The sequence below is a fragment of the Diabrotica undecimpunctata genome, chromosome 5, assembly GCF_040954645.1.
Source record: "Diabrotica undecimpunctata isolate CICGRU chromosome 5, icDiaUnde3, whole genome shotgun sequence".
NCBI lineage: Eukaryota > Metazoa > Arthropoda > Insecta > Coleoptera > Chrysomelidae > Diabrotica > Diabrotica undecimpunctata.
In genome coordinates this window covers 96993722-97006902 of record NC_092807.1, presented here as the reverse complement: position 1 = coordinate 97006902, position 13181 = coordinate 96993722, and the positions used below count along the sequence as shown (strand labels likewise).

The 13181-nt window shown below is 32.5% G+C and overlaps 1 protein-coding gene across 1 annotated transcript in view; it reads left to right on the top strand.

Annotated features, from left to right (window-relative positions):
* LOC140442379 (probable chitinase 10) overlaps positions 1-13181 on the top strand; it is a 163102-nt gene that overhangs the window by 9194 nt on the left and 140727 nt on the right. Inside the window, exon 3 of the mRNA XM_072533453.1 lies at positions 5686-5882. Coding sequence (XP_072389554.1) covers positions 5686-5882 — 197 coding nt within the window. The remainder of the gene's footprint in view (positions 1-5685; positions 5883-13181) is intronic.

Genomic DNA, 13181 nt, shown 5'->3' with positions numbered 1-13181 from the left:
TAGAGGTTATTGGCTTATGTTAGAAGCCGGAGAGATGTACAAAGCGAAAAGTGTGTTCTCTTCTAGTCTCTACCTGAAACGGGCCGTGAAAGAACAAAAACAAATTTTCAAACTTACTATATACTAATAAATCGTAAATCTACAACTAATACAAGATATACGAGATAGCTAATTAGTGTTTTATCAGATTTTTGCGCAGGGAGACGAGAAAAGACTTTACTAAAGAGTATAAAAGGCGGACAATCTACTATTATTTGTATTTCCCCATTGGTTATTATTTATGTTTAGTTACCTTAGCGTATTTAGGCCCTAGCTAAAGGATACGGCCTTGTAGTCCGAACTGAAACTCAGGAACAGTCTGAATGAACTCTGGGAGCACTGTACTCTATCACGATTCTAAGAGAGACGAAAATTCGGTACTTATCCTCTCTTCGTTCCCGTCGGATACGATGCCGCGCTAACTGAGCTGATCACACTGGGACGGCTGATCGATTAGCACACACCTAGGTCTCCTAGCACTCCCATACCTTCAATTACTCGTCACACTCCGAAGTAAAGCGTCGCGTCTTACCGCTTTCCCCTAGAGTTTTTGCTGATCGTGCCATCTGCTCCATGTGTTAAAATGGATCATGCGATGCTTTGTTGTATTATTTTCCACGAAGGTCTAAGGTGTCGTAATTTTTAAACATTCGGAGCTCACCTGATATCGAAACTTGTGTTAAACTAGGTCGAATTGTCATTCTTTGTTTAATTTGAAATGTATACGTTAAACTGTGTCGAATTTTTTATTCTTTATTTAATTTGGAGTATATAATGATTATTTAATTAATTATAATTATTCCTTTCTAGGCTAACTACACCTTATTTTGTTTCTTTTATTTTCTCGCTATGTTGACTTGTTACATACTGGGCTAACTGATTAACGATTGCGTTTGGGGGTGGCGTTGTTTCCCTTGGGTATGTGGCTGATACATTACAACATTTCTGAGAGGACGATTTACTCTCTACATACACAAACAGTATTAATAAACATTTTTGTTTAAAATTATCACAGCTACATTTTTTGTTAAAAACATTTGTTTTCTAGAGCGTTTTAAAGGGAACCGTGAGGATAAAAATGGTAAATTTTTGCACATTTTTTTGGTTCCAAAAATTTACATTTTCAGCAAAATTTAGCTTGTTGGTACGATTTTTTAGGTTCAGTGGCATTTTTTGTCTCTGACGACTGGAGTATGCTGTATATATTCAAAATGTGCATTGGATCGACACTAACGAACTCCATAAAGATTCTATATATCATAATGAGAAGTGATTACTACAAATGATTTTTTTATTTAAAATTTACTGTTTGTTTAATGTCTACTACTTGAAACAAGATGTTTCTTTGTATTTCCAAATATGTGTTCGATTAATTAATTAATCATTTGGTAAATTGTGTGTCTAGAATTATTTATTCTAGTAGGTATTTCGTATTTTTTAACCTTGATGTGGGTTCTTTGTTTCTATCTTAATATTTTTATTGTAATGTCATTAAGTAATTTATAACATTCCCTCTGCTGATATGGAACAACTGCTTATTGCTAATATTATTTTATGTGTATGTGTATTATTTTCAAATGAAAGGAAAACTACATCATCATCATTCTCTTTGCCTTTATACCAATGGTGGGTTGGATTCTCTAATTTTTAAAAAAATTTTATCTTAAGTCATACCAAAATCCATAACGTTCGCAGACACATACTGCACAAGAATCTGCCCAGGTCCGTCTTGGTATTTTTCTTCAACTCCTTTCAGGAACTAGCAGATCACTGAATCTTGGTATTGGGCGATTAGCGTCTCGATATTTTAAACGTAGCCGAATCCTCTTGACGTATACTTTCTCATTTTGGTATTAATTGGTGCCAAATCTAAACTTCCTCTAATACATTAATCATTCTTAATCTGATTTTCTTGGTACTTTATTTATCGATCCAAGTTCTCATTTCCACTAAAAGAATTCTTCTCTCTTTTTCTTTGTAACTACCCAATGTTCAGTTCATTATGGTATACCTGCTTTTATGGCAGTTTTAAATAATTTTAAATTCAGTTTCATTCGTATCTTTCTACCCCCAACAAACTACCCACCTGCTGCTATTTAATTTATGTCAACCAAACTCTACTGCATGCATCTCTATTATAAGCGCCGCCAGAATGATTTTCAAGTGGTGCATCTGCTTTTCTGGAGGGTACATTTACATCTACACATTCTATTACCCAAAGACATTTTTTATACAAATTTTCATATTATTCTGTGTTATGGGCACGTCGTCACATATTATATTCTTGATGTACCAAAAAAACAGTCTATACCACTGTATTCGATTCAACTGCCGCTGTAGTTATTATTTAGCACACGCCCAACATTTATTGTACGATGCGGTGATGATGTGTCCTGTTCAAACCACATATTTCCTATACTTCCCAAGTGAACATGCTCTAACAAGCCAGGAAACTAGTCTGTTAAAAACCTATGATACTCATTGCTGTTTATATTGCCGAAAAATAAGTTGCAGTAACATATGATCAACAATGCTGCCTCTCCAAATCTTCGACGACCACCTGACGACCCGCCAAAAAATTGACGTTTCGACTTTAACATTTCTTCCGCCCACATACAAAATTATTTTTTTTTTGAAAATCATTTTCATTAAATTCCTGGTGTAGCAGAATTTTAAATAGGTGAAAACTTACATTTATCTTGTACTGTTGCTTAATTGAAGCGTATTTATATAAGGATTCTCTATTAACTGTACCATAACTCGTCTGTTGATTCCCATCCCTAAAACCGTTTTTGGCAATATTGGTTTTAAATATTGCACATTGCTTGAAGCAATGGAGCGATTTAAAAATTTTATGAAAGCTTTATATATATATATATATATATATATATATATATATATATATATATATATATATATATATATATATATATATATATATATATATATATATATATATATATAATAAATATAAAATTAGTATTTCTTGGGTTTAGGTTCAATAAATTATATTTAATTTTGGAACTAGATTTTATTTTCCATAGGAATCAACGTTTCGGCAGGAAATCCTTGCCTTCAAAATTCTAAAATGTACAATATTAAGAACAAAGACATCTTCTTCTTTGTGTGCCGTGCTTGTATTCAAGCGTTGGCTATCGTCATATTGACAAGCTGATGAAATGATTCTCGGTCGGCAGCTAGATGAAAGAGTTCCTCGACCGTTCGACCTGTCCATTGTCTAATGTTACGCAGCCAGGACAGTTGTTTTCTTTCGACCCAACGTTTTCCTTCGATTTTGCCCTGAATGATTAACCGGAGTAAGCGATATTTAGGTCCTAACAAAGACATAGTTTGTGTTTTTAGTTTAGTGAAATATTTATTTAAAAGGTTGTTGCCTTTCTGAGCGACTATTACGTTATGTTTGGCTAAAAGATTTGTTAATTGTTTGGATAAACCTTTTATATATATGGAAGAGTTGTATAAGTAGTTTTAATAATATTGGGTTTATTGTTATTTGTATTGTTGTAAAATTTATTCAGTCATGATTTGAAAATAGTTTCGATTAGATGTTCGGTATATGCATCATTTAGAAGGGCATTTTTTGCTTTTGGTCTGTATTCTGGATCTCTTAGTTTTATAGATTTATCAGCTTAGACCTATACGAGACTTATAGTTACAGACTTCTTATGGGAGAATGGATGATGAGATTGGTAGTTGAGATATCGTGAAGATCATGTTTCTTTTGTAAACCACATGGTTTTAAATATGCTACTAATGCGATGTAAGGTGATGTCCAGAAAATTTATTTTATTATTTTGTTCAATTTCTGTAGTAAACTTTAGTTTTGGATGGTAACTGTTAACTACTGAGGTCTCTTCAGCTCTTTTGCAACACCTTCAAAGCCTTGATCTTCTTGAAAATGTTACATCAATCAGACTTTTTTGTGATAAGTGTGGTGCTCAAAATAAAAACAATTTTGTTTTGCATACTCTTATGCTATTTTTGATCAAAACTAAGTCCAAAGTAACAGACATCACAATTACATTTCCGGTGAGAGAACACAGCTTTCTTCCTGCCGACCGAGTGTTTGGACGAGTGGAAAAATTGTTGCGTAAACAGCCAACTATTATCCACAAAGAAACCTACATCGATGTATACAAATCAGTTGGAATAGTAAAACTACTGGGATGAGATTGGAAACTGTTTGTCACAAAAAGTCTTTCATCGACATAAAAAGGCTGTTTTAGACGTCTGGACGGTATCTCAGACTGAAAGAGAATTTTTTATAAAAAGGGAAGTTGTTAATTGACAAAATAAACTGTTGGTCAGAGGTCTAATGAACTTTGTGTTTGAATGTGAAACTAAGGCATGGAAATCTCTTCAAAAGAAAAGTTGGCTTGCTAAAAAATGCGCCCTATTAGAGATAGATGAGTTGCCACTCGGTCACAGCATATCTAAAGCCAAAAAGAAAGATGTTGACAAGCTTTTGACGTAGATCTTTGGAGAAGATTGGAAGGACGATCAAACACTATATTGGTAACTTCGTATCGTTTCTAACAACGTCCCTGGAACAGAAGAAGCTGACCATGATAAAGAAAACTGTGACTGTCTAGAGGAAGATGTTGGGATTCACGTTTGAGTTTTGAATTTTATACATTTAACTTTTGATTTTATACTCTTCTTTTTCTTCGTCCTAGTTTATAAATAGGCAAAATGCCTGTTTTACTTCGGTTTTTAGCCTCAATTGACGTTGTCTGACCATCTTTTCCTCGGTCGTCCCAATGATCTTCTTCCATTTGGCGATTTATCTCTTGCTATTCGTACTATTCTATTTTCTATCATTCTTTCGATGTGTTGATTCCATTCCACTTGTCTTCTTTTCGTCCACGCGTTTATTTCCTCTATACCACATCTCGCTCGTATTTCCTCACTTCTTACTTTGTCTCTTAGAGTTTGGTTTGTTATTTTTCGTAAGACTTTCATTTCTGCTATTTCCAGTAGTCTTTGTGTTTTCGCCGTATCTGCTCTTGTTTCCGCTGTGTACGTCATTATCGGTCTTATTGTTGATTTATATATCCTGGTTTTCGTTTCCGTTGTGAGGTATATGTTTCTCCAGATTGTGTTGTTGAGACATCCTGCTGCTCTGTTTGCCATGTTCATTGTTTTTGTACTTCTTCTTCCACTTTGTCGTAGCTTGACAGTTTTATTCCCAAGTATTCAGTTTCCATCACTATATACTCATAAGTCATAAAGGTATTGCTGTTTATATCAAATTTATTGTTTTGTAAGTTCATTTTTTGACCTATACTCATCTACATGATCAATCAAAAGAGGATTAGGCCTCATAGAGTTTATTTAAAAGAAGTTTGATCCATACCGGTCGATCAAAATGCGTTTAGTCGATTGAATAAACCTATTTTTTTATAAAATAAGCACATAATATTTTACTTTATATTTATTTTTAGTGTCCAGAATTACCAATCTATCATTAGAAAAAAAAATTGTCATAACCACAAATATGGAAAATAAAGAAATAGTTTTTTGATTTTTTGAACATTTTTTCAGTTGTGATAAATCCGTTTTTGTACGCCACCTCCTCAAATAGATCGACAGTCGACTCCTTGAAAAGCTCCTTTATTTTTTTAGCTTTAAATGCACTCTTCCGCCACAGCTGGAAAATGGACGATGGTTAATAACTGAAGCCGATGTTAATCCAGGTGATGAAGTAGAAGTTAACACAATATTAAGATTGGAATGTAACGAAGGTTATCAGCTGTACCCTTACAATTCACTCATCGCTTGTGATAGCAATTGGGATGATGCAGACTTTCCAGTGTGTAAAAGTAAGTACATATTTAGTTCATACATGCCTTTAGTTCTACATACTTCTTTATTTATATCGATAGGAAAAGTGCCTATTTAACCGTTGATATCTTCTAAATAGTTAAAATGACGTTTATTATATCTACCAATTCTTTTCTGTCTCTATCATATCAAGTTTTTTTATTATTCTTTTTAGTATTTTCTATTGTCTATTTCTTTTACTGTTTATACAGACACAATTAGAACTGACTACTCATATCAGTTTTTTTCTTTATTTTAGTCAAACATATTTGTGGTGTTACAATAAAATTGTGAATAATTATTAATAACCTATAAAAATTTATTTAAGATTTTGTTCAGATTTTTTTTGAACACGATTTCCGGACTGTAAAATGACTGAAAATACATATAAGATATTGAGTATAAGTTCAAAGAAGAATTAACTCAACATAAATATATTTTCTTCGTCTAGGTATTGTCACCTATAGCAATAACTGGCAATGAGAAAGTGGACTCCCTGGCAAGCAATGTAGTAACAGACCAAAAGACCTTGATTATAGTGTATTTTTATGTATGAGAGAGTAATAAAACAATAAATTATGTATGCAAATCCCTAAACTGTTGATACGGGTGACTCAATGAAAACAGATATTTGTCAACAAGTTTACAGAAGTATATAGGAAAACAATTTTAAATTGAGTATGACCACCAGGTATAAAGGTTGGAGCAGAATAGAATACAATAGTTGTGAGGGTTACTAATCCCTAAATAAGGTTGCCAGTGTCGGAGTGATGGAGGTTAACAGGTACTAATGAATTTGCAAGAAATGTAAGATGTTTATTTTATTGGTTATATATAACCAATAAAAGTTTAATAAGTACCTACCTATTTGCAAAATAAAGTTTAATTCTTTAGATAAAATAAAACGTTTTATTTTATCTGAAATGAGTGCATTCCACGAAGTAAGGGTTTCAACAATCAAACATTTAATTCTTTAATTCCAGGAATCTACGACAGTAATTGACTAAATAATTACCTTCTAAACTTATTCCACAGAAAATGTGATAGTGGGTTTTTCCATTTTGTAGGAAGGTCCAAGTGGCGTATTCAAAATTCTTAACAGTTCACTAAAAGTAGGTACTTCAGTTGCAAGGTGCAGTTTATTGTGTATACTAGTGTTATGGAAAATTTGGAAGTGCCGTGTAAACGCCGAAAAATAGGTCCTCTAACAGTTAATGAAAAAACATTAATATTTAATTGTTTTAAATCATTTACAGACAAACGTTTATGTGAAAGTGTTGATGAGACCGTTGAGTTAGTTAGCAGTACACTTGGTATTGGGAAATCTACGATTTACAGAGCTATTAAAGAAGAGAAATGTGGTAGTTTTCAAATGCCACGTAATGCTCCAGGGAAACCAAAATTTCAAATAGAATATCATTTTAAAGAAGGACTTCGACGGAAAGTTAATGAATTCTTCTTTAGACAAGAATTTCCAACATTGGATAAAGTTCTTGTCTCAGTTCGAGATGATAAGGATTACCCAGAAATGAGTCGAAGTACGTTATGGAAACTTTTAAAAGAAATAGGCTTCCGCTGGAAAAAGAATCCCAGAAAGTCTATTTTATTAGAAAGAAGCAATATTGTCATATGGAGAAGACATTTTCTAAGAACCATAAAGGAAATGAGAAACCAAAAAAGAAAAATATTTTATCTTGATGAAACATGGATCAACGAGGGTCATACACCAAATAAATTTTGGCAGGATGAAACTGTTACAAGTCAAAGGCACGGTTTTGTAAATAACTTATCTACTGGTTTAAACCCACCATTAGGAAAGGGACGCAGGCTGATAATAGTACACATTGGCAGTTCAGACGGTTTTGTTGAAGGTGGTTTATTAACTTTTGAATCAACTCGTACCGGTGACTACCATGAAGACATGAACGCTGATGTCTTTCAAGAATGGTTCGAACAAATGATAGATCTTCTTCCTAAGAACTGTGTAATAGTAATGGATAATGCAAGTTATCACTCCAGACTTATAGAAGGACTGCCCACAACCAAGTGGTTAAAAAAAGACTTGCAGAATTGGCTGAGTTCAAAAAATATTACGTACCATCCCGGATCTATAAGAAAGGAACTTTATTCGTTGTGTGCCCTTCATAAAGAAAAATTTAAAAAATACGAAATTGATGAAATTGCCAAAAATCGTGGAATGACAGTACTTAGATCCCCACCATATCATTGTGAATTAAACCCGATTGAACTGGTATGGGCACAGATAAAGAGTGAAGTTTCAAGAAAAAATACCACTTTTAAAATTCATGATGTTAAACAGTTGTTTTTGGAGGCCGTAAATAATGTAAAACCTGAAAACTGGGAAAAGGCAGTAAATCACACTATTAAAGAAGAGAAAAAAATGTGGAAGCTGGACAATATTACTGATAAAATGATCGAGCCAGTTATTATAAATCTTGGTTCTGAAAGTTCATCTTCTGAATCTGATTTGGATTTGTAACAAGTAGCTGTAAGTTTTATATTAATATTTTTATTCATCTATTTAACATACCTTAGACGGTTTTAAAAACTCTTTTTCTCTTTTGTAATTTTTAAAAATTAAAAAAAATGTGAATTTTTTAAAACCCTTTTTAATGTAGGCCAGTCAGTTCTAATATAGTGTGTGATAAAAGAGGTCACTTTTGTTTACATACACATAACACTTTATAACACTGAAATAATTCATTTATTTTTTACAATTATTCAAAGTAATTTTTCAATTAATCTTGAGCACGCCCATGGAGTGGTCGGAGCTACCAGTTAAAATTATGCTAATTACTCTCTCGTTCATAAAAATAAACTATAATTAAATATATTAGACTAATCACAGAGTAGATACAGTAGAACAGTACAATATTTCTAGAAATCTTACAGAAGCTTGATAAACACGAAAGTTTATATATTATAGGCAACTTCAATGCAAAAATTGGGGAACATAGGACTGTATGAATTTTGTAAAGAAAATGACATGATCAATGCAAACATCTAGTATAAACTACCTAAGCGACGACTATATACTTGGAATGCCCCATTTGATAATGAGAGCAACATTGGGCCTTTAAGAAATAGGCCTTTTAACTCTTTGTGGCAGATATTAAATTAAGGTTAAAACTAATTCAGGGACAAAAACCAAAACCAATGTACACGTAATGTCGCTATAAACATAAAAGATAATATTAAAAAAAATTTAACTATAGAATAAAGAACATCGAAAAAAAAAACTAGAAGATTCAGAGAAACTACGGAATAAAGTTAAAAACCAAGTTAACAAAATCTTCACAAACAATAAATATAAAAGTTACTTAATCCAGAAAAATAAACGGATCACACAAGACATCTTGAAAATGATTGAACAACGTCGACTTATAAACAAAATATAGACTTCTACAGAAAAGAATTGAAAGGGAGATAAAATTAGCCAAAGAAATATAAATGAGAGAAACGTACGACAAAACTAAGGATGTGATATCTATAACGATATTTTAGGCACGAATTTTTTATTGTGCACAAAAAAAAATAAACAATATATTTAAAAAACCAGTTCACTTTTTACTAGTTGACAATAAAAACAAAATTATTGTAAATGAGAATAGAAGAAGATAAGAAGAGAAGTCGCCAAACTGTATATATCCAAGTTGTTTGAAGAGGATCTAAAATTTATTTTAAGGAATTAATTTTATTAAATTAATAATAAAATTACACCAAATGAGTTGCTAAAGCTATAGTTTATTTTTATGAACGAGAGAGTAATTAGCATAATTTTAACTGGTAGCTCCGACCACTCCATGGGCGTGCTCAAGATTAATTGAAAAATTACTTTGAATAATTGTAAAAAATAAATGAATTATTTCAGTGTTATAAAGTGTTATGTGTATGTAAACAAAAGTGACCTCTTTTATCACACACTATATTAGAACTGACTGGCCTACATTAAAAAGGGTTTTAAAAAATTCACATTTTTTTTAATTTTTAAAAATTACAAAAGAGAAAAAGAGTTTTTAAAACCGTCTAAGGTATGTTAAATAGATGAATAAAAATATTAATATAAAACTTACAGCTACTTGTTACAAATCCAAATCAGATTCAGAAGATGAACTTTCAGAACCAAGATTTATAATAACTGGCTCGATCATTTTATCAGTAATATTGTCCAGCTTCCACATTTTTTCCTCTTCTTTAATAGTGTGATTTACTGCCTTTTCCCAGTTTTCAGGTTTTACATTATTTACGGCCTCCAAAAACAACTGTTTAACATCATGAATTTTAAAAGTGGTATTTTTTCTTGAAACTTCACTCTTTATCTGTGTCCATACCAGTTCAATCGGGTTTAATTCACAATGATATGGTGGGGATCTAAGTACTGTCATTCCACGATTTTTGGCAATTTCATCAATTTCGTATTTTTTAAATTTTTCTTTATGAAGGGCACACAACGAATAAAGTTCCTTTCTTATAGATCCGGGATGGTACGTAATATTTTTTGAACTCAGCCAATTCTGCAAGTCTTTTTTTAACCACTTGGTTGTGGGCAGTCCTTCTATAAGTCTGGAGTGATAACTTGCATTATCCATTACTATTACACAGTTCTTAGGAAGAAGATCTATCATTTGTTCGAACCATTCTTGAAAGACATCAGCGTTCATGTCTTCATGGTAGTCACCGGTACGAGTTGATTCAAAAGTTAATAAACCACCTTCAACAAAACCGTCTGAACTGCCAATGTGTACTATTATCAGCCTGCGTCCCTTTCCTGATGGTGGGTTTAAACCAGTAGATAAGTTATTTACAAAAGCGTGCCTTTGACTTGTAACAGTTTCATCCTGCCAAAATTTATTTGGTGTATGACCCTCGTTGATCCATGTTTCATCAAGATAAAATATTTTTCTTTTTTGGTTTCTCATTTCCTTTATGGTTCTTAGAAAATGTCTTCTCCATATGACAATATCGCTTCTTTCTAATAAAATAGACTTTCTGGGATTCTTTTTCCAGCGGAAGCCTATTTCTTTTAAAAGTTTCCATAACGTACTTCGACTCATTTCTGGGTAATCCTTATCATCTCGAACTGAGACAAGAACTTTATCCAATGTTGGAAATTCTTGTCTAAACAAGAATTCATGCACTTTCCGTCGAAGTCCTTCTTTAAAATGATATTCTATTTGAAATTTTGGTTTCCCTGGAGCATTACGTGGCATTTGAAAACTACCACATTTCTCTTCTTTAATAGCTCTGTAAATCGTAGATTTCCCAATACCAAGTGTACTGCTAACTAACTCAACGGTCTCATCAACACTTTCACATAAACGTTTGTCTGTAAATGATTTAAAACAATTAAATATTAATGTTTTTTCATTAACTGTTAGAGGACCAATTTTTCGGCGTTTACACGGCACTTCCAAATTTTCCATAACACTAGTATACACAATAAACTGCACCTTGCAACTGAAGTACCTACTTTTAGTGAACTGTTAAGAATTCTAAATACGCCACTTGGACCTTCCTACAAAATGGAAAAACCCACTATCACATTTTCTGTGGAATAAGTTTAGAAGGTAATTATCTAGTCAATTACTGTCGTAGATTCCTGGAATTAAAGAATTAAATGTTTGATTGTTGAAACCCTTACTTCGTGGAATGCACTCATTTCAGATAAAATAAAACGTTTTATTTTATCTAAAGAATTAAACTTTATTTTGCAAATAGGTAGGTACTTATTAAACTTTTATTGGTTATATATAACCAATAAAATAAACATCTTACATTTCTTGCAAATTCATTAGTACCTGTTAACCTCCATCACTCCGACACTGGCAACCTTATTTAGGGATTAGTAACCCTCACAACTATTGTATTCTATTCTGCTCCAACCTTTATACCTGGTGGTCATACTCAATTTAAAATTGTTTTCCTATATACTTCTGTAAACTTGTTGACAAATATCTGTTTTTCATTGAGTCACCCGTATCAACAGTTTAGGGATTTGCATACATAATTTATTGTTTTATTACTCTCTCATACATAAAAATACACTATAATAGACGAAGATAACATCAAAGTAGTAGTAAAACTTTTTTTAATGCAATATATAACACTAAACTAATTTCCACAGACTGACTCAAGTGCATCTTGGTCACAATACTAGAAAATTTTTAGAATCTCGATTAATTAGCCTAATGAGCCATATTCTTAATATTTTCCTAAGAATACTTCACAACACAATTAGACGAAAATGAAGATCTCGGAGATACCCAATTTGGTTTTGAAAATACTACGAGAACTAAGGCAAAGAGATAGAGAAATAGATAACTGGTTGTTGAAAGGTAGCAAAGCAATAAGGTCATTAAACGCACTATTGAAGGTAAAAAACGTGTCCAGGGCAGCCAAAATTCGAACTCTTATAAACCAATAGTGAGATCAACAGTATTATATACATGAAAAACTTGGACAATAAATCAGAAAGAAAACTAAATGTTAGAGATTTGGGTGAAGAAATCTTCAGAACAGTTTTTGGTTAGATAAAGAAGGGTGAAAGGTACAGAAAAACAAACCAGGAGCGAATGGAGATTTATAGCAGACCCAAAATAACACAGAAAATTAGGGCAGAGAGAGTTACACGGTTGGGACATGTTCTATGAATGTCAAAGGGAAGAAGAAAAGGAGAGAAACTCTACGAAGAAAGTGGTTTGATGCCTTCGGACTGGCATAAAATCAATGGAAACAGAAGACTGGAAAGAACACGTGAAGAACCGTAAAAAGTAAAAAAATCTAGTCGACTATCCACGTTTCGTACAGCTCAAAAAGAAAGAAAACGATAGTCGTTTTCGTTTACGGCTACCAAAATAGGTGGCGCTTTTTGTAGATTACAGTATAGAAGTGGAAATAGCAGGACACATTCGCTGGTTTTCCGTGTGTGAGTTTGTATCTACCCGACTGTCTGAAGACGTAATGCATACAGAAATAACATTAAAACAGTCTATTGATACCAATTCATACACAGCAATATATATAATTGTATATATATATATATATGTGTGTGTGTGTCTGTGTGTGTATATGGCAACTAGGGAGACATTTTTAACACTAAATATCTTATTACACAAATGTTGTGGACTTCCAAAAGGCATTCGATAAAGTATAGCATGTAAAAGTAATTTAGATGCTAAAAAATATAGAAATAGTGTAATAAAATCAGCCTGATATCATAAAAATTATAAATAACTACACCGATAGGATCTCCATACAACGAGGAGTCAGACAAGGTT